Below are 26,912 nucleotides of genomic sequence, written 5' to 3'. Positions count from 1 at the left end.
TAAACCACTGACAGTCAGAGCAGTGTGTTATATACAATAGCTAATCAAAAGTTATAATTACTTCTATGATAGAAATTACCTATTTGTCTTTTCTTGACATATCCTTTCACTTAGAACCTAAAAATAGTGACCCAACTTGAACATTTTGAATGTTATCACCTTGCTTTTCTAAAAATAATTTTATTCATATATAAATATATGTATATATGTATACATATACAAAAATGATAAACATGTTTTATATTTGAATATATTATTTTTATTTCATTGTAATATATCATACTGTATATCATAATCTGAATCTTATTCTCAATGGTATTTTTATTTACATTATTTTATGTAGCTGTATTTTATTCATTTCTACTGCTCTGTAATATCTATTGTGATATTTTCTCATATTTTATATTCCATCTACTAAAAAGTTATTAAGTGATATCCAATTTTTGCAAATGTACACAATGCTTCAATGAACATTATATCTGGAGATTTTATATAATGGAGGATATGTGTGAAAGTTTTTCTTTGACAGCAGTTCTCAAAAGAACTTTTGGTTTGAGTGTTTGTGTTCATCACCCCCTAAAGTAAGAGGACCTGTATAGATCAGAGGCACTCAAGAGTTCTAATACCTTCTTCCTGGGGTAAATTGTCCTTTTAAGGCCTTCAACTGATTGGAAGAGGCCTATTCACATTAGGCAGAGTAATCTGCTTTACCAAAGACTACTTATTTAAATGTTAACCTCATCTAAAACACACTTTTAGCAGAGATATTTAAACTGATGTTTGACAAAATATCTTGGTACTACTGTGACCTATCCAAGTTGGCTCATCAAATCAGCTACTGGAGACCTATTTATCATCCTAAATGTTGTTAAATACACCAAAGAGATTTTTTAGGGGATTATATCTAATGACACCTACTATATAACGAATTAAGACAAATTTTAAATATATGTATATTTATTTATTAATTTAAAATACTGTAATAAAGTCACTGCATCTTAACATTTTTTTAATAAAAAATCTGCATGATCCCTAAATAAAAATTTTATCAAAAGAATAGCAGTATTTTACATTTTCTTAAAATTTTATGTTTAGTTTTTGGCTTAATAGATTGTAAGCTGGAGGAACCATTTTCTTTCTCTTTCTTTTTCATCCTTAGCAGAGATTTATTTGTTTTTTCAAATAATCATTTTAGTCTTTATTGATCTTGCATTGTACATTCTATATTTTTTCTAACCATGAAATTTCATGTTAACACAAAAATTTTCAGCCAGTCTTCTTTTAATAATAAGCAATTGATGAAACTCAGTTCCCTTCAAAATATTGGCTTTGCCTCAAATCATAGGTTTTAGATGTTGTGCTTTCATTCAGCTTCTTTTTCAAACAAGTCCTTTAATATGTAAGTTATGCAAACTATTTTAAAATTTGCACATATATAGACTTTTCAGATATTTAACTCTGTTATTCATTTACAACAATCAAGTTGTTGTCAGAAAATATAGTGTCTACAATAATAATCCTGTTGAATTTAAGTCTTGCTTTCTGGTATACTATATGATCTATTTTTATAAATGTGCCTGCAAAGAATATGTAGTCTCTAGTTTTGGGGAAATGATATAAATATGGCTGTTAAGATTTTTAATTTGTGTTTTTCAAATCTATATCTCTATATTTTAAAATAGAAAACAAAATGGAGAGAGGTTTTCAAATCTTTCACTTTGACAATAGAATGGTTATTGTTGTTTCTGCAGTTCTAACATTATTGCTTTTTATCAGTAAGGACATTTAATATTTTTACATAATTTACTTGTCATGCCTTTCTAGGAATGAAATATTTTACTTCATTGTAGGTATTCTTTTTTACCCATAACAACACATTTTTGCCTTAAGGTCTTTGTCTGATGTATTTCATCTTTCTTTCCATTTTCTTTTGGCTGAGTATTTTTACTTTTACTTTGTTTATCATTATTATGTTTTATGAGAGCGTTATACATAGTAGCTGGGTTCAACCTTACAAAATTATACATGCATGGAATCTGACCCACTCTAATTCAATCCCCATTCCTCCTCCTCATCCTCTTTCTATCCATTTCCTTCTCCACTTCACATTTCCCCTCTTTCTCATCCATTTATCCAACCTTGATTTGTGCTTTCAACACATACATATAGGTGAAATTCCCTGTAGTACATTTATATACCCACACACCCTGATTTTATTAAATCATTCTACATTTCCTCCCCTTTCCTGTTGTTACTCTCTCCCACTTAATTGCCTTCTTCTACTCCAGTGATCATCCCTAAATCTTTAGGATATCCGATCCTGCCTCCTCATTTATTTTTCTTATTTTACTCTACCTTTTACATATGAGAGAAAACATTCCACCCTTGCTATTCTAAGTCACCTTCTTTCATTTAGCACAATGTTCTCCATTTCCATCCATTTACACTCAAATTTCATTTTTTATAAATGAGTAAAACTTCCTTGTGTATGTTTTAGTCAGTATTTTTTGCTGTTATGACCAAAAGATATGAACAGAACAATTTTAAGAAGAATAAGTTTATTTGGGACCTCACGGTTTCAGAGGTCTCAGTCCATAGTTGGCCAACTCCATTCCTTGGGGCCTGAAGTGAAGCAGAACATCATGGTGGAAGTATGTGGCATCAGGAAGCAAAGAGTTCTACTCAACAAGGACAAAATATATGCCCTGAAGGCATGCCATCAGGGGTCCACCTTCTCCAGTCATACCCCACCTGTCTAGTTACCACACAGTTAATCCCTATCAGGGGAGTAATACACTAATTAGGTTAAAACTCTCTCATAACCCAATAATTTTACCCCTAAAGTTTCTTCCCCACACCCTTGCCAGTATTTATTATTTGTGTTCTTGAGAATTTTAATATTGACTAGAGTGAGATAAAATATTAATGTAGCTTTGATTTACATTTTCCTCATCACTAAAGTTGTTGAACATTTTTCATATGTTTGTAGTTAATTTGTATTTCTTTCGAGAAGTATCTGTTTAGTTCTTTTGTCCCTTATTAATTGGATCATTTTGACAATATTAAATCTGCCTACCCATGAATATTGGAAGTTCTTCCATTTTCTGAGGTATTTTTCAATTTCCTTATTAAGTGTTGTATAATTTTCATTGTAGAGATCTTTTACATCCTTAGATTAATTCCTAAGTATTTTTATTTATTTTTTTTGAGGTTATTGTGAGTGAAATGGTTTTCCTAATTTCCTTCTCAGCAAAATCACTGTTGGATCACAGGAATGAAGATACTTTGCTGAATTCAATTATCAGCTCTAGAATTCTTTTGATGGAGTTTTTTGTGTCTTCTAGCTATAAGATCACATCATCAGCAAACAGATAGTTTGACTTCTTCTTTTCCTATTTGTTTTCCTTTAATTTTCTTTTCTGATTGCTATGGCTAGAGTGCTGAGAACTATGTTGAATAGGAGTGGTGAGAGTGGACATTCTTTTCTAGTTCCTGATTTTAGAGGAAGTGCTTTCAGGTTTTCTCTGTTCAGCATAATGTTGGTTTGGGGTTTTTCTTAGCCTTTATAATGTTGAGATACATTTCTGCTATCCCTAGTTTCTCTAGCATTTCAAACATGAATCAGTGCTGGATTTTATTGAAGAGATTTTCTGCATTTTGAGATCACCACATGAGTATTGTCCTTAATTCTATTTATGTGTAGAATTACATTTATTGATTTGAATATCTTAAACCAACCTTGCATCCCTGAGATGTAACTCACTTGATCATGGTGTATTATTTTCTTGATGTGTTTCCAAATGTGGTTTGCTAATATTTCATCAAAGTCTATAGATTTCTTTACTTGATGTGTCTTTGTCTGGTTTTGGTATCAGAGTTAAACTAGCTTCATAGAATGTATTTGGGAGTGCTACCTCCCTTTAAACCTTCATTAAAAATTTTGAGTAAGACTGGTGTTAGTTCTTCTTTAAAGGTCTGGTAGAACTCTGCCGAGAATCTATATGGTCCTGGGCTTTTCTTTGTTGCTAGGCTTTTGATTTGCTGTTTTAATTTCATTATTTGATATTGTGCTTAGATTTTCTGTATCTTCCTGGTTCAATTGGGCAGGAAATGTGTGTCTAAAAATTTATCAGTGTCTTTCAGATTTTGCAGTTTTATTGGAGTACAAATATTTGGAGTAATTTCTAAAGATCCTCTGATTTTCACAAGTGTTTGTAGTGATATCTCCTTTTTCATCTTTAATTTTGATTTGCATCTTCTCTCTTTTGGTCAGTTTAGCTAAGTGTTTTCAATCTTATCGTTTTTTTTTTTTTTCTGATAACCATTCCATTTTTTATTTTATTTTTTTTAATTTTAATTTGTTATGTATGACAGCAGAATGCATTACAATTCATATTGCATATATAGAGCACAATTTTTCATATCTCTGGTTGTATACAAAGTATACTTAGACCAATTCTTGTCTTCATACATGTAGTTAGGGTAATGATGTCCATCTCATTCCACCATCTTTTTTACCCCCATGCCCCTTCCCTTCCTCTACTACACCTTTGCCCTATCTAGTGTTTGTCTAATCCTCCTATGCTCCCCCTCTCAGCCCCACTGTGAATCAGCCTTCTTATATCAGAGAAAACATTTGGCATTTGTTTTTGGGGGATTGGCTAACTTCACTTAGCATTATCTTCTCTAACTTTATCCATTTACCTGCATATGCAATGATTTTATTCTCTTTTATTGCTGAGTGATATTCCATTGTGTATATATACACCATCTTTTCTTTATCCATTCATCTACTGACAAGCATCTAGATTGGTTCTACAGTTTAGCTATTGTGAATTGTGTTGCTATAAACATTTATATAACTATGTCCCCGTATATTCTATTTTTAAGTCCTTTAGGTATAGACCAAGGAGTGGGATAGTTGGGTCAAATGGTGGTCCCATTCCCAGTTTCCCAAGAAATCTCCATAGAGCTTTCCAGACTGGTTGTACTAGACTGGCAGTCCCACCAGCAGTGTATGAGTGTGCCTTTTTCCCCACATCTTGCCAACACTTCTTGTTGTTTGTATTCTTAATAGCTGCTATTCTGATTAGAATCAATAAATGGGATGGATTCAAACTAAAAAACTTCTTCTCAGCAAAAGAAATAATCAGTGAGGTGAATAGAAAGCCTACATTTTAGGAGCAAAGTTTTACCACTTGCACATCAGATAGAGCACTAATCTCTAGGGTATTTAAAGAACTCAAAAAGCCAAACACCAAAAAAACAAATAACCAAATTAATAAATGGGCCAAGGAACTGAACAGATACTTCTTAGAAGATGACATACAATCAAACAACAAATACATGAAAAAATGTTTAACATCTCTAGCAATTAGAGAAAAGCAAATCAATCTTATGTTTTTGATGAAATAACTCTTCATTGCATTGATCTTATGTGTCATTACTTTATTCTCAACTTCATTAATTTTGGCTCTGAATATTATTTTCTGTCTTCTACTGATTTGGGGGTTAGTTTGTTGTTTTCTAAGGCCTTGAGGTGGAGCATAATCTTGGAATCTGTTTTGTTTTTGTTTGTTATTGTTGTTTTTTTGTTTTTTGGGTTTTTTTTTTAATATAGGCAATCCATGCTATAAATTTTACTCTTAGAACTGCCTTCATACTGTACAGAGATTTTGATATGTTGTATCCATGTTCATATTTGTTTCTAAGAATTTCTTTCTATCATTTCTTCTATGATCCATTCTTCATTAGAAAGCATATTTTTCAAACTCTCTGTGTTTATGTGGTTTCTATTATTTTCTTTGCTGTTGATTTCTAGTTTCATTCCATTATGATCTGGTAGGATACACAGATTTATATCTTTTTTTTTCCTTTGCATTTGCTAAGACTTACACTTGACCTAGAACATAGTCTATTTTTGAAAAGATTTCGTGAGCAGATGAGAATAAGGTAAATTCAGCTATTTTTGGATAATATTCCAGACATGCCTATTAGGTCCTTTATTTAGATTGGAAATATCTATTGATTTTTTTGTGTGGATGGCCTGTTCATTGGTGATAGAGATATATTGAAATTACCCTGTATTATTGTATTGGGGTCTATCTGGGATGTTTCAAAAAGTATTAGGAAATTTTTTAAATGTAGTTAGGTGCACGGACATTTGGAATATATATATATATATATATATATATATATATATATATATATGACACTTCAAGTTCACAGAACAGAGATCTTACTGCTTAACAATACTCACAACCATATATATATATATATATATATATATATATATATATATATATGTAGTGTGTGTGTGTGTGTGTGTGTACACATATATTTATTTTCATTATATCTTCTTGTAGGATTGGTCCTTTACCAGTATACAGTGGCCTTCTTTGTCTCTTCTGATTAATTTTGGCTTGAAATTTGCTTTGTCAGATATGACAATAGCTACTCCTGCTTCTTTACAGACTTCATTTGCATGGAATTTTTTTCACATTTTTTTTACCTTCAGCCTGGGGATGCCTTTACATTCACTATTATTTATATTCAGCATTATTATGTATATGCATTTGTAGTTTCCTGCCATTTTAGTTTGTTTGCTGACTTTAAAACTGTCTTGATTTTCATTAAGTTGGTTGCTCTTAGTGATATTAATTTCTTCAGGAGCTTTGCAGTTTGGTTTTGAGTTCTTCTGTGTGTAGTTTTTCTTTGAATATTCTTTGTAGTGCTGGGTTGGTAGTTTATCCTTTTCATGGAAAGTTATTATTTCTTCCTGTTATTTAAAAGAAAATTTATCTGAATATAGCAATCTTGGCTGGCAATTTTTGTTGTTATTTTTATTTTTTACAGCTCAGAATATTGATACTAGGCCCTCCTCGATTTTAGGGTTTGAGTTGGTAAGTCAGAAGTAAACTTATTAGCTTGCCGCTAACTGTGACATGACAATTTTTTTTCTTGCAGCTTTTAATATTCTTTCTTTATTTTCTATGTTAGGCATTTTGATTATAATTGGAGAGGTTATATTCTGATCTTGTCTATGTGGGGGCCTATATGCTTCCTGAATGTGGATGTCTATCTCAGTTCTGATCTGAGGACATTTGTCTGTTACTACCTCATAGAAAGTGTTCTTAATCCCTTTATCCTATAACTCCATGTTTTCTTTTATCCCAGTCTTTTCTTTTATCTCAGGTTTCTTCTCATGATGTTATCCCTGTGTTCTTATATCTCTGTAATTTCATTTACTTTCATATCTGTGAAATTATTTGTGTGTGTGGGGGGGAATCATGCATTTTGGTAGGAGATCTATTTGCTTTTTTTCTTATGTTTTCAAAGGCCTTGGACTTTCACCTCAATTGAAATGAATTCCTTTTCCTCTTTTGTATGCATTCCATATATGTGTAGTTATTTTTTTTATTTTTTTGTTGTTCTGATTTCACTCTGTTTTTGATATATGAGTAGATGTCCAAGAGTGAGAACTGAGGACCCTCTCTGGTTGTTCCTCCTTGGGGCATAGCTGATGGTTTTGGGTTTTCTTCTCCCGTATTCTATGTGTTGAAGTATTGTTAAGGCTCAGGTGAGGCTAGATCATGTGTGCGGTGTTAACTATTCTTTTGCTGAGTTGTGAGTATTGTTAAGCAGTAAGATCTCTGTTCTGTGAACTTGAAGTGTCCCAATTACTTTCCAGTCCCTCTTAGAGGATGGGGGAGCCAAGAATAGCACAAATGTTAGCAACAGATATACACTCTTAAAATAATATCCAGAATCTACTTTGATATCAGTAATACTGATTGTCATCAATATAGGGATAGTGGGGTCAGTACTTACCATCAGCACCAACAATTTAAAAACCATGAACTAGATTATGTGTTAACCAGCAGGTGTCTATTACATCATCCACTGTATTAATAATTACAACAACATGAATATGGTAGAGATTACATAAACTATATAATCTATTAGTGGAATTACAGTTTCTTAAGTAAACATAAAATAGGATAAGAAGGCAAGTGAGCATTTTAAATATTTTAAAAAGTGAATAGAGGAGTGTCAGGAGATAAGGAGCAGATGTCAACTGCAAAGAGGAGGAATACAAAACTAACTAAAAGTATTAAAAATTAAAATGAGGAAGAGGGAACAGGAAAATTTGGATATTATAAGGGGAAGAGAGTAAAGGAGGCAATAAGAGGAACAATAAACAAGGTATGAACAAACAAGAAAATGTAAGATCAAAACAATTCAAATCCATGTATAATTACATTCCACCCAAATCAAACCAAGGCTAAATAATAAACAGGAACAGAAGAAAGCAATTAAGATGAAAGTAAAATTATATGAATGTTGATATATATACATATATCTCCAAACATATCTGCACTGTGAGAACACATTCAGCATATATTCATACCCATCCACAGATACACAGAATCTCCAGAACAGAGAAAGTGGAAAATAAATAAATAAATAAATAACAAAATGATGTTTTACCATGCAGATTTGATTTACTAAATTGTAAAATTAATCAATGTCTTACCTTCCTTTCTGAAAAATACATGAACATTGTTGTCAATATTATTAGTTGTGTTATTTTTATTTTTAAACAATGTGTTCATTTTTCTACACAAATATTTGAATATATTTAAATATTTATCAAATTGTTTATTCACTACTTCTTCATTTCAAATGTTTCCTTATAGGATCTTCTATAATTTTTTTTTGCATTCCTATAGGGGAGGCCTGCTTAGCTGGATTTTTTTTTTCTCTTTGATTATGGAATAACATTATTTATTTTTATATGAGTAAATACATTTCATTTCTGTAACGTATTTGCTTTAGGATGATGTAGTTTAAATGTTTTGGAGATAATAATGGTACCTACCTTGTGTGTGTATAGTGTGTGTGTGTGTGTGTGTGCGTGTGTGTGTGTGGTATATATTAGCTATAATACAAATAAAATGCTTTTCTTCCTCCGTTTTCCTATCCTCTTTATTCTTCCTATACTTCTTATTGTTGTTGCCTATGGTGTTCTAGAATTCATACATATGTATCTAAAAATAGATTTCTTTTTGTTTGCACTGTTTATCCTATTGCAAACACCATATTTCTAAAATTTGTTTTTTTACTTCTTAACATTTTCTAGTTCCTGTACTTTTTCAAACTTCAGTTCTTATGTTCAATTTATCCTGTTTTTAATTTCCACACTCTTCTGGCATTTTATATAGAAAGCCTTTCATTCTACCTTCCTTATTTCTTTACTTCTCTACTGTTATTCCTGTTCTATTTTTATTTAGGGTAATTTATATTTAATTTTAGATTCATCATCCAATTTTTTAATTTCTTTTGCTGTGTTGAATCTGCTATTAACCCAGCCAGAGATTTATTAATTTCAATATTTAGATTTTTACATGTCTAAATGTTCTACTTTTTTCATAGTTGCAGATTAATCTTGTATTCTTTTGTTGCTTATTTTTATTTCAGTAATTTCTTTTACATTATATTCATAGTCATGTTATATTTGGTACTGAAAATTACAACAACTAGAGCTCTCCAGAGTATAAGTCTTTGTTAATTTTATCAGCTCATCTTCAGTCATAACTTCTTATTCCTATTATGTGTTTTATAATTTTTCTGAAGTTTAGATTTTATTGACCTATGTCTGTAAAATGTCAGGAGCCTCAATTGGAATGACTTAGGCTAAATACCAATGACCTGGATCCATCTCATATTTAATTCAGGCTCTGGTAACAAAATGCTATAGAATGGGTAGTTTATGCAACAAAAAATTTATTTCTCCTAGTTATGGAGACTGGAAGGCCAAGATCAACATGCTTGGGTTCTGGTGAGGATTGTCTTCTAGGCTTGCATGTTGCTATCTCTTGCTCTGTTCTCACAATGCAGAGAGAAAGTTAGCTCTAGACTGTTTTCTTATATGGATGCTATTCCTCTAAGGCATCCTCATATGCGTGAGGCTAGAACTCCAAATACTATCACATTGGGAAATAGGTTTTCACCACTAGATTTTGGCATGAAGGACACAAATATTCAGTCTGTAGAATCCACTTTTTCTCTTTTAGAGGTTTTGTTTTCTCCTGTTTGTATAAAGCCCAGGGTGGTCCTGCCTTTACATCACTTAAAGCCTACCTTTAAATTTTAGTATGCCATTTTATCTCTCATTCAATCTTTCTCAATCCTTAGAATTGTTCTTTATTTTCTTATAAACCAAAATCATACAGCTTTTTGTATTTCAAACCATGTCTTTTTAAAGGCAAAAAAAAACTTCAAAAAATATTCAGAAATTTGTACGCTATTTATTTTGACTTTAGTGGAGTTTGTACACATGAACTATATTCTTAGTATATTAGAAACATAAGAATATTGTCTACATTTATTACTTGTAAACTTAGAAATGCATTTCTTATTATTTACTAAATATCAGTTTATGGTACTCATAAAGAAATAATACTACTTCATTCCATTTGCAATTATTCCAGTTATGATTTTTGCTTCTCCTGGCACATGGCTTAAAGTTAAGAGACAAGTATATTAAGGTTATATGAGAGAGTTTTTCAGCCACAGGCAGAAATATACTATAGTAATTCTTATCTTAGGCAAATATTTTCATCCGTAATAGCATACTAACCATTGGAAAGAGATTTGAGTGAATGGCATACCTTAATAATACATAACTATTTGTTTTTATATTGGCTTAAATTTTTTAGATAAAAATATTGTGTGGTATGTAATGTTAAAAACAAAATGCTATATGGAGACTATATATGTACAAATAAACAACCACCACAAAGCAAAGAACACTTCATTGTCTTTTTGAAGGACCTGTCATATAGTGATTTTTTTCAACTATGCTAATGTGAAAAATTAATGTCCTTTTCTAATTTTGATGAGAATCTCTGCATGGTCTAATCCCTCACCTCTGGAGCACTTTCAAGCTCTCCTTCTCAATTATAGCTGTTTCTCCAGTGCACATAAAAATTTTTAATTTTCCTCTGAGCATAAAAATAACCAAATGTATGAGCAAGCAAATGAAACTCGCCATTTCCTCTTTTAGAGATACCACACACTCTTTCTTCTCCATTTATAGAATGACTTCATGCATTCATCCATTCATACACTTATTTATTCTGAAGTATTTTCAGAGTATCTCCATTGGTCAATCATGATGCTTGATGTAATAGAAACAGAGAAAAGAAACATATTTGTCCATCATAAAATACAGCCTGGGGAAGAGTGTAAATAAATAGCTTATTACTAGTAAGTGAGGAAAAGGTGCACACAAAGTGTGTCCAATGCAAAAGGATATGTACAAGGTAATGAAAGTGAAATTTCCTTGCAGCTGGCATTTTGCTAAAAAACAAAAATAAAAAACCTAGGGACTTCTGCTGATATAACTGACATCACTCATTTCTTAAGCTCTTGTGTCCACTATTGGGAAGCCACTGTTTTTTTTTTTGTTGTTGTTGTTTTGTTTTTTTAACATCTTCTAATCACCTTAATGGAAGATCCAGTGCTTTTTCCTCAAACATCTAGCACTTAAACTCTTTCATCTCTCATGATCTTGCTCAAAAAGCCAACTCATTTCTGATTACTTTCTTCCTTCATCATATAAACTACACATTGGGAGTTAGTTAATCTAAACATAAGCAAGCAATGTTGACTTAATGTTTTATATTGTGGTATGTTTTTGAAATTATCATAGATCAGGTCTAAATTTTCATAATTCTGTGGTCACATTATTTATAGAGCCTAACATATAACCTTGATTTCATGCAGAGTAACGAAAAAACACTAACTTAGTGAATTATTTGAGAATAATCTAGGCTTTAAGATTAATATAAAAACTGCACAATAGCAGTTTTTCTCATCAGCTTGAATCACTAACAATTTAATGTGTATACCCAAATAAGATCATAAGATTCAATCAGATATTTCATTGAAAGTAAAAATAACTTCAGTTTACACATGCACACACATTACTCACAGAACACAGGCATTTATAAAATTAATTATGGATTATCTTGAATAAATTATATTTTTATGTTTTTGAATGCAGTGACAACAAGTTGGCTACTTGCAGTGGTGACACTACAGTTAAATTATGGGACCTTCTTAAAGGCAATTGCCTTTTGACCTTCGAAGGACACAGCCATGCAGTATGGTCTTGCACTTGGCACTCTTGCGGCGATTTTGTGGCTTCTGCCTCACTGGATACAACTAGCAAAATCTGGGATGTTAATAGGTAAGGCATACTTTAAACATCAGCCCTGTATATTGACATTTATATATGACTAAATTTTTTTTCCACCTCCATACTACCACTGGGAAACATCAAAAGAAACTGTTAGTTGATATGATTTTAGAGAGCTGCTTAAATAATCTTAGTGAAATCCATTTCTAACTCCATTAATCTTTGTTGATATAATAATTCATTTCTAAATGCAGGTAGTAAGATCAAGCTTGTGTAATAAGATTAGAATTGCTTTGTTGGGAGCCTGTTTATTTCATTTTATTTATTTATTTTTAATTTTTTTTTTATTGGTTGTTCAAAACATTATAAAGCTATTGACATATCATATTTCATACAATAGATTCAAGTTGGTTATGAACTCCCAATTTTACCCCAAATACAGATTGCAGAATCACATCGGTTACACATCCACATTTTTACATAATGCCCTATTAGTAACTGTTGTATTCTGCTACCTTTACTATCCTCTACTATCCCCCCTCACTCCCCTCCCATCTTCTCTCACTACCCCATCCACTGTAATTCATTTCTCTCCTTGTTTATTTTCCCATTCCCCTCACAACCTCTTATATGTAATTTTGTATAACAATGAGGGTCTCCCTCCATTACCATGCAATTTCCCTTTCTCTCCCTTTCCATCCCACCTCATGTATCTGTTTAAGGTTAATCTTTTCTTCCTGCTCTTCCTCCCTGCTCTGTTCTTAGTTGCTCTCATTATATCAAAGAAGACATTTGGTATTTGTTTTTTAGGGATTGGCTAGCTTCACTAAGCATAATCTGCTCTAGTGCCATCCATTTCCCTGCAAATTCTATGATTTTGTCATTTTTTAGTGCTGTGTAATACTCCATGGTGTATAAATGCCACATTTTTTTTTAGCCATTCATCTATTGAAGGGCATCTGGGTTGGTTCCACAGTCTAGCAATTGTGAATTGTGCTGCTATGAACATCGATGTAGCAGTATCCCTGTAGTACGCTCTTTTAAGGTCTTCAGGGAATAGTCCAAGAAGGGCAATAGCTGGGTCAAATGGTGGTTCCATTCCCAGCTTTCCCAGGAATCTCCATACTGCTTTCCAGATTGGCCGCACCAGTTTGCAGTCCCACCAGCAATGTACAAGAGTACCCTTTTCCCCATATCCTCTCCAGCACTTGTTGTTGTTTGACTTCATAATGGCTGCCAATCTTACTGGAGTGAGATGGTATCTTAGGGTGGTTTTGATTTGCATTTCTCTGACTGCTAGAGATGGTGAGCATTTTTTCATGTACTTGTTGATTGATTGTATGTCCTCCTCTGAGAAGTGTCTGTTCAGGTCTTTGGCCCATTTGTTGATTGGGTTATTTGTTTTCTTATTGTTTAATTTTTTCAGTTCTTTGTATACTCTGGATATTAGGGCTCTGTCTGAAGTGTGAGGAGTAAAAATTTGTTCCCATGATGTAGGCTCCCTATTTACCTCTTTTATTGTTTCTCTTGCTGAGAGAAAACTTTTCAGTTTAAGTAAGTCCCATTTGTTGATTCTTGTTATTAACTCTTGTGCTATGGGTGTCCTATTAAGGAATTTGGTGCCCGACCCTACAATATGTAGATCGGCGCCAACTTTTTCTTCTATCAGACGCAGAGTCTCTGATTTGATATCTAGGTCCTTGATCCATTTTGAGTTAACTTTTGTGCATGGCGAGAAGAGGGGATTCAGTTTCATTTTGTTGCATATGGATTTTCAGTTTTCCCAGCACCATTTGTTGAAGATGCTATCCTCCCTCCATTGCATGCTTTTAGCTCCTTTATCAAATATAAGATAGTTGTAGCTTTGTGGATTAGTCTCTGTGTCCTCTATTCTGTACCATTGGTCCACCCTCCTGTTTTGGTACCAGTACCATGATGTTTTTGTTACTATTGCTCTGTAATATAGTTTAAAGTCTTGTATCGCTATACCGCCTGATTCGCCCTTCCTGCTTAGAATTGCTTTTGCTATTCTGGGTCTTTTATTTTTCCATATGAATTTCATGATTGCTTTATCCATTTCTACAAGAAATGCCGTTGGGATTTTGATTGGCATTGCATTAAACCTATAGAGAACTTTTGGTAATATCGCCATTTTGATGATGTTAGTTCTGCCTACCCATGAACAGGGTATATTTTTACATCTTCTAAGATCTTCTTCTACTTCTCTTTTTAGGGTTTTGTAGTTTTCATTGTATAAATCTTTCACCTCTTTTGTTAGGTTGATTCCCAAGTATTTTATTTTTTTTGAGGATATTGTGAATGGAGTGTTTTTCCTCATTTCCGTTTCAGAGGTTTTGTCGCTGATATACAGAAATGCCTTTGATTTATGCGTGTTGATTTTATATCCTGCCACTTTGCTGAATTCATTTATTAGTTCTAGTAGTTTTTTTGTAGACCCTTTTGGGTCTTCTAGGTATAGAATCATGTCATCTGAAAATAGTGATAATTTAAGTTCTTCCTTTCCTATTTTTATGCCTTTAATTTCTTTCGTCTGTCTAATTGCTCTGGCCAGTGTTTCGAGAACTATATTGAATAGAAGTGGTGATAGAGGGCATCCCTGTCTTGTTCCAGATTTTAGGGGGAATGCCTTCAATTTTTCTCTATTGAGAATGATGCTAGCCTGAGGCTTAGCATAGATAGCTTTTACAATGTCGAGGTAAGTTCCTGTTATCCCTAGTTTTTCTAATGTTTTGAACATAAAGGGATGCTGTACTTTGTCGAATGCTTTTTCTGCGTCTATTGAGATGATCATATGGTTCTTATTTTTAAGTCTATTGATGTGGTGAATAACATTTATTGATTTCCGTATATTGAACCATCCTTGCATCCCAGGGATGACTCCTACTTGATCATGGTGCACAATTTTTTTGATGTGCCTTTGTATCCGATTCGCCAGAATTTTATTGAGGATTTTTGCATCTAGGTTCATCAGAGATATTGGTCTGTAGTTTTCTTTCTTTGAGGTGTCTTTGTCTGGTTTCGGAATCAGGGTGATGTTGGCCTCATAGAATGAATTTGGCAGAGCTCCTTCTTTTTCTATTTCCTGAAATAACTTGAAAAGTATTGGTATTAATTCTTCCTTAAAAGTTTTGTAAAACTCTGCTGTATACCCATCCGGTCCTGGGCTTTTCTTGGTTGGAAGTCTTTTGATTGCTTCTTCTATTTCATCTATTGTTATTGGTCTGTTTAAGTTGTGAGTATCCTCCTGACTCAGTCTGGGCAAATCATATGACTTAAGGAATTTATCGATGTCTTCACTATCTTCTATTTTATTGGAATATAGGTTTTCAAAATAATTTCTAATTGTCTTCTGTATTTCTGTAGCATCTGTTGTGATATTGCCGTTTTCATCCCGTATGTTGGTAATTTGAGTTCTCTCTCTTCTTCTCTTCGTTAGCATGGCTAAGGGTCTGTCGATCTTATTTATTTTTTCAAAGAACCAACTTTTAGTTTTGTTAATTTTTTCAATGGTTTCTTTTGTTTCAATTTCATTGATTTCCACTCTGATTTTAATTATTTCTTGCCTTCTCTACATTTGCTGTTGTTTTGCTCTTCCTTTTCTAGGGCTTTGAGGTGAAGTGTGAGCTCATTTATTTGTTGGTTTTTCCTTTTTTTGAGGAATGACCTCCAAGCGATGAATTTCCCTCTTAAAACTGCTTTCATTGTGTCCCATAGATTCCGATATGTTGTGTCTGTATTTTCATTTATCTCTAAGAATTTTTTGATTTCCTCCTTTATGTCTTCTGTAACCCATTGATCATTCAGTAACATATTGTTCATTTTCCATGTGATGTAGGATTTTTCCTTCCTTCTTTTATCATTGATTTCCAGTTTCATTCCATTATGATCAGATAAAATGCATGGTATTATCTCCACCCCTGTATATTTACTGATGGTTGCCCTATGGCATAATATATGGTCTATTTTTGAGAAGGATCCATGTGCTGCTGAGAAAAAAGTATATCCACTTGATGATGGTTGATATATTCTATATATGTCAGTTAAGTCTAGGTTGTTGATTGTGATACTGAGTTCTATAGTTTCTTTATTCAGCTTTTGTTTAGAGGATCTGTCCAATTGTGAGAGAGGTGTGTTGAAGTCACCCATAATTATTGTGTTGTGGTCTATTTGATTCTTGAACTTGAGGAGAATTTGTTTTATGAACGTCGCAGCACCATTATTTGGTGCATAAATATTGATAATTGTTATGTCTTGTTGGTGAGTGGTTCCTTTTAACAGAATATAATGTCCTTCCTTATCCCTTTTGATTAATTTAGTCTTGAAGTCAATTTTATTCGATATGAAGATGGCCACCCCTGCTTGCTTACGAGGACCGTGTGCATGGTATATTTTTTCCTAACCTTTCATCTTCAGCCTGTGTATGTCTTTTCCAATCAGATGTGTCTCCTGGAGGCAGCATATTGTTGGATTTGTTTTTTTAATCCATGTTACCAGCCTATGTCGCTTTATTGGAGAGTTTAAGCCATTAACGTTTAGAGTTACTATTGATATATGGTTTGTACTTCCAGCCATGTTTGATTATTTATCTTCTTCTTTTTTTTTTTTTAAGTTAGTTTGTTTCTCCATGGTTAGCTTTCCCCCGCCCTCTGTCTTTATAGAGGCACTTCCCACTGATGGTTTTGGTTATTGTTTTTCATTTCTTCCTCGTGTAGTGTTTTGCTCAAGATGCTTTGCAATGCTGGTTTTCTGGCTGCAAATTCTTTTAGCTTTTGTTTATCATGAAAGATTTTTATTTCGTTGTCATACCTGAAGCTTAATTTTGCTGGATACAGAATTCTTGGTTGGCATCCATTGTCTTTCAGTGTTTGAAATACGCTGTTCCAGGATCTTCTTGCTTTCAGCGTCTGTGATGAAAAATCCATTGTTAACCTTATTGGTTTACCCCTGAATGTAATCTGCCTCCTTTCTCTTGTAGCTTTTAATATTTTCTCTTTGTTCTGTATATTGGATATCTTCGTAACAATGTGTCTTGGCGTTGGTCTACTGTGATTTTGTGTGCTCGGTGTCCTGTATGCATCTACAATTTGTATATCCATTTCCTTTTTTATTTCTGGAAAGTTTTCTGTAATCATTTCATTCAGCAGGCTACTCATTCCCTTGGTTTGAATCTCTGTACCTTCTTCTATCCCGATGACTCATAGGTTTGGTTTTTTTATGTTATCCCATATCTCTTGGATGTTTTTCTCGTGGTTTTTAACCAGCCTTTCTGAGTTGGCTAGGCTCTTTTCAAGATGATATATTTTGTCTTCATTATCTGATGTTCTGGCTTCTACTTGCTCCACTCTGTTGGTGATACTCTCAATTGAGTTTTTAATTTGGTTTATCGTTTCTTTCATTTCTAGAATTATTGTTTGTTTTTTTTTTTTTTTATAATCTCTATCTCCTGATAAAGATACTTAACTTCTTCTTTTATCTGTTTATGTAATTCATTTTCAAAGTGTTCTTTCACTGTTTGGATTTGCTGTCTCGTATCTTCTTTAAGGTTCCATTCCATTTGTCTAAGGTATTCCTTGAGTTCTTTATATGACCATTTTTCTGCTGACTCTAGGTCCTCCTGAATATTTAGGCTGTCCTTCATTGTTTGTACTCCTTTTCTTCCTTGCTTTTTTATGCTGCTCATGTTACTTCTTGTTCTGTTTGACTGCTGAGTTTCTGTTTACTCTTATAGATTTATTTGATGCTTAAGAGGAAAGATATTAGAAGGGAAGGGAAGAAGTCACTAAAGAGAATGAGAGTAGGCAGGTAGAATTCAAGGAAGGGGGAATAAGAAAATTGAAAAGAAATGAAAAGACAAAAGAAACAAAAATAACAAAGATTAGATAATAAAGAAAGAAAGAAAAGATGAGAAAAAAAATTAACAAAAATAATAATGATAATAAAAAATGAAAATTAAAATTAAAAAAAATAATAATAATAAAATAAAAAATTTAAAAAAATTAGAAACATTGAAAAAAAAGTTAAAGAACAACAACAAATAAAAATTGAAAATGAAAGAAAAAGAAGAAAAAAAAAGAAAAAGAAAAAAAAAATGATAATAATAATAATAATAATAAATGCAGTCCTAGAGTTCTATTAACTTCTCTTCCAGTAGGTGGAGCTGTGCCCACTGGGCCAAGCTTCTCCTCTCAATAGGTGGGAACCATTCACTGTGCAGCAGCTCTTTCTCCTAGACTGGGCGGGTCTCCAATCCTGAGTGTCTAGGGCCTTGTCTTGTGTTTCCTCAAGCCAGGCTGTGCTCACCTGTGGCGCTCACCACAATACTGGCTACACGCCAGGTCTGCTGCTCCTGGGAGCCCTGTTTTCATGAACACCTGGGCTCACTCTCCCTGTTTGCCTCCCTCAGACCCTAAGTTTGTAGAGCTTGGGGCTGAGATCCCCCAGCGAATTTGCTTGCCCTCCTGTAGCCACGCCCCCGGTAGCTGGTGCAAGAGACCTCAGTTGTCAGCACTGGTGGGACCGGTAGCCGGGTGTTCCGCGCCGCGAGTCCCGCGCCACTCCTGATTCCCTCGGTCTGGTTATTGCGTTCACAGGAGAGCTGGGAGTGGCCCTTAAGGTTTCCCCGCTGTGTGGAGAGAGATGACTAGGGGATTACACACCTGTCGCGCTGGTTTCAATGCAGTTATCTCCTCCGCCCGTGACGCCATTTCTCTGCCATGGTGGTTTCCCATGCAAATGGTGACCGTTCGTTCCCTTTGCCGGGTGACCAATGCAACGGGTGGGTCCTGACTGTCTCTCCCAATCCCCGTTTCAGTCCTGTGGCCACTGCCTATGAAGGCTCAGTTGGCTTTTACCTCTGTAAGTTCCTAAGGGCCGACCAATTATTTCAGTGGGATCGTTAGTGCTGAGTCACACGAAGCAGGCGAACCGGAGCTTAATTGCCTCCGATTCGGGCTCTGTGTGTGTGTTCTGAGGGGCCCAGCCTGTACACCCCAGATCCACGTCAGCTCAGCATTGCCTAGTGATCCTGAGCAAACAGCATTTAGACAGTTTACGGCTCCCTATGCCCGCGCAGTTGAAGATGTCAGAGACTTGATCTCTCTGTGCCTGCCACCATGTTAGATCTCCTCAGTGATATTCATGTTGCCCTTACAGCTTCCTGGCATAAGCAAGTTCTTGGGATTATACAAACTGCTGCTTCTGTTTCCAGTCCAGATTTCTAGAAATGAAACCCTGCCGCCGTCGCCTCCGTCTCTGGGCCGCGCTCACGGGCGCTGCGCTCGTCTGCGACCGTAGCAGAGCCGCCCTGGCCTCCGCAGCTCTTCAGCCCGGTGCCCGGCCCCTGGGGCCCAAGCGGCTGCCGCCACGGCTCTCCATCCCCCTCCTCCGGAGCACGGGTCCCCTGGCAGGGGGGTGCAGAACGACCCCAGAGCAGGCTCTGCCTGAAGGTGCAGCGGCAAACAGGCCACCGAGGCGCTCGAGGCTGCAGTCCAGCCTTCGGAGGACAGGGCTCGGCACGCAGCCCAGCTCCAACCTCTAGGTGCGGCTGCCGGACAATGTATACAGAGCCATCAAGACAGCAAGCAGAAAGCAAATGGCGGCTCCCGCGGAGTGGATTTTCGGCACAGAAACCACAGCCCCGCCAACAATCCCAATCCACAAACTCTCCCTGTATAAAAAATATTCAAAAAAAAAAGAAAAAAAGAAAAAAAGGCGGGGCGCACTGAGCTTTCTTTGCCTCGGGTACTTACAATCCACTGCTGATTACACACTCAGCTTCTCTGCCCGGAGCGAAGCGAAAGAGGAAGCAGATGGGAGCAAAGCGCCCGCGGCTCTGAGCAGCCAAGCGTCCGGGAGCCAAGCGTCTCTTTTTCGATCTCTTTGTTCTTCCTGCTGCTTGGCAAAGTGGTCCGCTACAGATTAACGGTGAAAGGAGCTCTAACAGACTGTGCGAAATCTCTATTAAAGCCGCTGTTCTGAGCACCACGCTCAGCACTTCAGCAACCCCCATACGCAGCGGCCATCGCTTTCCACCTCGCTGCCTTTCTTGGCGGTCGCTGCGTTCCCCATGACTGGGGCGATGGCAAGAAGGGGTCAGGGAGGGGAAGAGGGGCTGGGGCCGCCCTGCCGCTCCACAGACAGAGGCAACTCCCGCTTCTGCACCCGTCAGAGCGATGAATGCGCCGGTTGGTGGGGCCCGGAGTCCAGGCAGGCAGAACTGGCCGGATCTCGCCTGTTTATTTTAAATAGGATAGAACAAATACATATTTTAAGGACTTAAATTTTTAGTTGCACCTTCCTCAGGCTTACTATCTTTCTGTACTATAGAACTTAGTTTAAGTCTTGCATAAGATATAAATAGTTACTTGATTTATGCATAATTTTGGTATATTATAATGTTATTCCTAATTAAATGCTTTTTAGCAATTGACAAATTATAAGAAATAATGCAATTCATTGTATGCAAAGTCCTATACAGTCTAATGGATGTAGAAGTTTTATGCTTTGATCTTAATTCAAGATAGACAAACACATTATGTTTGAAGTATCAAAAATTATGCCATCCATATTATTGGGAATGGTTATTATATTTTGTTAGGTATGCAAATATGATATAAACAGGTAAGTTTTGCTACTATCATATATCCTAATTATTTTAACTAAGAGATTATATATCATATGTCAAATATCTGGCCATTTTCACTATTAAACCATTGCCCAGGTCCCAAAATAAGGATAGAGATTCTTTGAAAATTTAGGTCCAATTTTGTCACAGATACTATGTAATTCATTTTGGAAAAGAAAGATTGAGTCACTTTAAGAACAGGGACTGTTGATTTAGGGTCTGTGCATTACAGGTACCTTGAACACATTTTTTCCAAGCAAGGACAAGTAGTTACTTGTAGAAGTCAAAATCTTTTCTGGGAAGATTAAATGAAAGAGTATGCTAAGTTCCATGCAGAATTGATTATTTCTAAGACCATCTGGCATTATTCAGCCCTTGTCTTGGCACCAAACTTATCCTTCTATTCTCTGCTGTTGTGATACTGGACCAGGGCTCTGCAAACCACACTGTTGCTTTGTCTACTGCCTCTTAGGCTTTGCTGATAGGGGTAATTGTAGGAGACTGCAAGTCTGGAGGGCTGTCCTAAAGGAACTCGTTTCTTCCTGTGTCCTCCCTTTAGGCTTCTTGTGGGCCTGCCCTGGTCCTTTACCTCCACAATGCAGCTTCTTCTTTTTTTTTTCCCAGCAGAATCTAGGTGCTATGTTTCTTCCAACACCTACACAAACAGCCTCACCATGGCATCACCAGTGACAGTAGCCTCAGCAAGTAGCCTCAGCAAGCAGGTGTCCCTTCTCAGCTGTCTTGAGTCCCCAGCTCTTGTAGGCCCTCACTCTGAACAGAGGACATCAGTACCAGCAAACAACAATCTTCTCTTCAGAGGGCCAGGTTTCAGCTTGGAAGAATCTCTCTTTAAGATTCTTGAATTTAATTTATGCATTTATGTTGTTAACACGGGAAATGAATCCAAGGCGAGTGCCCTACCACCAAGCTACACCCCTAACTCTGAAAGTCGGAGTATTAATAATTGTACCTTATTCCCTTTGTTCTCTTAGTTTTAAGGTTAGCAGATTTTTCTTGAAGCTACTGTCTTCACAATACCTTCATGTTCTCTTTTTCTCTTTTTAGTTACTTATTTTCTGTAATAATTAATAATTCCATTAAGTTTTTGTTATTAAAATGATAAGTGCATGTTTCATTCCTGACTGAACCTCAGCAAACCCAAATATGTGTGGATAAATAGGATAATCCAGTAGAGTTTGAAAACTACAGCTAAATACTGAGAAAGTATGGCTCTGAATGATGCTTTTTGGTTTTTTTTTTTTTTTTAACCTATTTTCTATCTAGAATAGTGATAACTAAAGACATGTTTTAATTCACAGTGATAACTTAAAACATGTTTTAATTCACATTTTATCTAGAATAATTGGTCATATATAATTCTTAATTATATTAGGCTTCTATATTATGAGATCAGATTTCATAAAGGTTTATTATTATAGGCTACTGGAATTTTAACACGTATATAATTTTGTTTTTTATCGCTTTGGATTTAGACCAACTTTCCAGTAGAAGACTATAGTCCATTCTAAAACACAATATACCTTCAGATCCTGTAACCATTTAGAATGTTTAAAACAAAGTATGGTTAAAAAACTGATTCCCAGTAGACGCAGCCCTATTTTGAATGATTTCAAACACCTTGACATGACAACTTTTCCGCGTGACCCCCCATATTAAAATACTGTCTTCTTATTGATGTCTGCTACATATTGATATTACAGATCAAAACTACTCCTCATTAATGCCAAAATTATTTAAATTTAAAATTTCCCATCAATGTCAAGAGCTTAGCCTTATCATAGAGGACAAAAATTATAGTAATTTTCAAGCTGAAGTAGTGGATAAATATTGATATATGAGGGAGAAATTGTCTATGTAGCAGCTATCTTTCAGCATTACAATCAAAGCACCAAGTTATAATTTGTAATTACTCATGGATCAATATTACATTAGATATGTCCCAACTAGTGTCTTGCTTTAAAATTTCAGATTATTTGAACTAGCTTAAGGACTTCAGGGAAGAGGTTATTTACTTTGGTAAGATGGGTGTTGGTAGAATCTATGATTTGGTATGTTATATTCTCTTATCTTGATGCCACTTAGTTCCTAATGAAACATAACTTATAATATACGTGTGTGTGTGTGTGTGTATTCTGATGTTTATCAGAGAGGGAAGAATTTAGAATATATTCTCTTCTGTTCCACCCACCTGTCCCTTTGAACTCCTGGCTCAGTTTTGAATATCCATTAGTTGATGTCATATCTCTAGTCCTGCAACTGTTCCTATATTGAACATTATTTGGAAGAACCACCCTGTAGTTTCTCACCAAAAAGTTGGATCACTGTGAAGCATAATCAATGTAAAAATTCCAGATAAAGATCCATATTCACTAAGTGCTAATAAGAATCTCTGAGCAACATCAGTGACACTTTTAGTCTGGATCAGTCCCATTTACAGAAGTTCTACAAATGATTGACAGTAGCATTTTGGTGATCATCATAATGTTCATACATGTGAAACAGAAATGTATGTGAGTTTCAACTAATGATCATTAATTTCAACTTTTAAATATATTATTCAAAAATCAGTCTTAAAGCACACATGCACCCTTGAAAACATATACACGCACACACACAAACACACACAAACACACTGTAGAATATGCTTGGTACACAGTAGTTTGGTTGCATAAATGAATGACAAGTGAATCCTCAGGTACATATGAAAAATGTATTCAAAATGTGCCTGTACTAACCTCATTCTAACTGTAATACTGTACTATAATTGTGCTGTGTTATCCTACATAAATCTAAAAAAATTATGAAAATGGATAGGAAATCAGAAAATATCTCAGCCAGTCATGAAAAATAATCTGTTTCTTTCTAGGCATTTAAGCATAACATTAATCAATAAGTGTTCACAAAATGACTTAACAATGTTGGGGCATGTCATTGACAGAAAATTTTCAGACTCAATCACTGCTCATGAGATTATAAATAATTTAAAAATATAGCAACTTTGAAGCAATCAGAGAATATGTAATGCATCTGCTGTTTATAATATCACATTGGGTATTCTGGTAGACTCCTGAATGATTTTCTTCCAAGGTAGCTGGGCATTTGGCTGAGCAGCTATATCATACTCTCACTCTGATATTTGTGAAGCATACCATATGCCTGCTTAGCTTTTAGCTTTAGGGAAAGGGGTTTGGAAATAGCCAAGATTTTACTTAGTGTTGCTGTCCCAGCTGCTTTACCAAGATATTACACAGATACTGAGAGATGTGCAAAATTCAACAAATTCTGGATCCCAAATGATGAGAGGTAAATCTGTTGTCCTTATATCAAGTGTCTTGTTTCAGAATCTCTTGAAATCATGTGGAGAAAGTAAAGCATGCTTAAAAACTAGATCACATTGCTATTTCTATTGCATCAAGTTATCTGAAAGAAAATGTATTAGAAACCTACCAAGTTTTTGAGTGAATTGTATTGACAAGGAAACCCGGAGCATATTCTTCATAGCTCCTTCACTTTTCAAACTTTAAAATACTTCTCAGAGTCCCAAATTTTCCATCCAAAGGAAATGAATTCTAGTGTTGCGCAATTCCTAAAGAGAGCAAAGACTACAACACCCACCTCTGATATAGCCATAGAGGGTAACAGACAAATAAGAATCGGCCATAGAACAAAGCCTAAAGCCACTTAAAATAATGAGCAAAGGAGGGTCTCTTGGGAGCTTGCCATGGTCCAATAGAGAAGCTGTCTTCAGTGCCATGGCAAAGTTCCTCATGATGCCTTTCCAGGGTTGTGTCTCTGTTAGGACCACGGATGCTCTTGAGTTTCCTATTTTCCTGTTTTCTCTACTGAAGATAGTACAGCATTTATTCTGTCCCTACTCACTATGATGCATTTTGTTGTGGTGGTAGTTGTGGGGAACTGAAAACTTTGTTTTATTTAGTTGGTCACCCAATACAAGTGACAACTATGGATTCGATGGAGCAGATTGTATCATCCGCAAATTGTGGACTCTGAGATAACTGCAGTAAATGACTGGGACTTTGGGTTGTCTTCTTTTTGGGATGAAGGAAAGAAATTAGTGAAGGCTCTATATGTGAAAGAAAGGATGGCACAGATATTTGGTGAATCAAAGACCATGGCAGAGACTGTTAGCAATTCACTAGGATCCACTTTCTCATTCTTCCACATTGGTTTGGAACCCTGCATCTATCTAAATGGTAATTCTCAGCCTCCCTGTTAAGTGCTGCAGTGTCAACTGAGTTCTGTACCAAAAAATCATCGAGGTGATCGCCATGTTCTTTCACACTTGGGATGGGATGGGATATCAATGGCAATGTCCACAGTAATCTGAGACGCCAATTGTGCAAAATAACAGAGCAACTTCTTGAGGTAAAGCTGTCCCCATTCTCTACCTCTAGTTAGCCTACAAAACTTTCTGAATTCTTCAAAAATGAAGAGATAAACTTCTGTTTTACTTAAGACATTATGTTTCCAGCCTATTTATTGTAGCACTTTAGCTTGTCACATCCAATATAAGATTCCTATGACTGTTTTTCAGGTGAAATGTTTTCCCTTCATGGATGTATTACTAAGGCATCTAAGACAAGTTCTGAAGTGTTCTCAAAATTGCTTGAATGGGATGTTAATGGAAATTTTGTGCTGATAATAAATGTCTACTTACCAGTCTCTACCTTTTCTTCGCTTATCCCTTCTTACTTCTGATCTTAAAAAAAAAAAAAAAAAAAAAAAACCTTTATTTTTATTTATATATGGTGCTGAGAATCGAACCCAGTGCCTCACACATTCAAGGCAAGTGCTCTACCACTGAACCACAATCCCTGCCCCCTTACTTCTAATCTTAATGTCTCTTGGAGCCTATGAAGTCCTATTTGCCAGTGGCAAATAGAATGATTGGTTTACATGGAAGTTAACACCATTAAGAATGGTTATACTGCTCCAGCAGTTAGAGAAATGCAAATTAAAACTATATACTGAGATTTCATCTTAATCCAGTCAGAATTGCCGCAGTCCGGTTGCAGCAAAATAACCGGGGGGTGACGAGCAACTTGTGTACATTGATACAGCAGGAGTGGGAGCCGTTTATTGTAGGACAGGAGGGGTATATATATCTTACACACAGCTTATCTTAATTAACATAAACTAGATACAGCTGTCAACCAATAAGGAATCTCCACACTTAATGACTCACTGGCATTACTTCACAAACCACTCCCTCTGGCAACATGCCAGGCGCCATCTTGACTTGTTTACAGACCCTAACAAGAATGGCAATTATCAAGAATACAAGTAACAATAAATCTTAGTGAGGATGTGGAGAAAAAGGTACACTCATACTTGCTGATGGGACTGCAAAGCTGTGCAACTACTCTGGAAAGTAGTATGAAGATTCCTCAGAAAACTTGGAATGGAACCACCATTTGACCCACTTATGCCACTCCTCAGCTTATACCCAAAGGACTTAAAATTATTATGATAGTGATGCAGCCACATCAATGTTTAGAGCAGCTCAATTCATAATAGCCAAACTATGGAACCAGTGTAGGTAGCCTTCAACAGATGAATGGATAAAAAAATAATAATGGGGTATATATGCATAATGGAATATTACTCAACCATAAAAATGAATGAAATTGTGGCATTTGCTGGTAGATAGATGGTTCTGGAAAATATCATGCCAAGTGAAATAAGCCAGTCCCAAAAAATCAAAGACTGAATATTCTCTCTGATATAAAATGCTAATTCACAGTAAGGGAGGCTAGTAGGGAAGAATAGAAGAACTTTTGATTAGCCAAAGAGGAATGAAGGGAAAGAAGGGGAATGGGAATATATAAGATAGTAAAATGAATTGGACATTACTTTCCTATATGCATATATGAACACACTGCCTATTTAATCCCACATTATGTACAACCAGAAGAAAGAATGGGAAGTTATTCTCTATATATGTATAATATGTCAAAATACATTCTATTTTCATGTTTAACTAATAAGAATACTACATAAATAAATAAATAAGGTTATAAA

General features: G+C 35.3%; 1 protein-coding gene across 1 annotated transcript in view; it reads left to right on the top strand.

The window, feature by feature from the left end:
• The window catches only part of Spag16 (sperm associated antigen 16), a 957,641-nt gene that overhangs the window by 525,570 nt on the left and 405,159 nt on the right, over positions 1-26,912 (top strand). Inside the window, exon 12 of the mRNA XM_027941762.2 lies at positions 12,071-12,256. Within this exon, the coding sequence (XP_027797563.2) occupies positions 12,071-12,256 (186 nt within the window). The remainder of the gene's footprint in view (positions 1-12,070; positions 12,257-26,912) is intronic.

This window comes from Marmota flaviventris, chromosome 11 (assembly GCF_047511675.1).
Source record: "Marmota flaviventris isolate mMarFla1 chromosome 11, mMarFla1.hap1, whole genome shotgun sequence".
Classification (NCBI taxonomy): Eukaryota; Metazoa; Chordata; class Mammalia; order Rodentia; family Sciuridae; genus Marmota; species Marmota flaviventris.
Note: the sequence above shows the minus strand (reverse complement) of the source record. Positions and strands in the feature narration are given on the sequence as shown.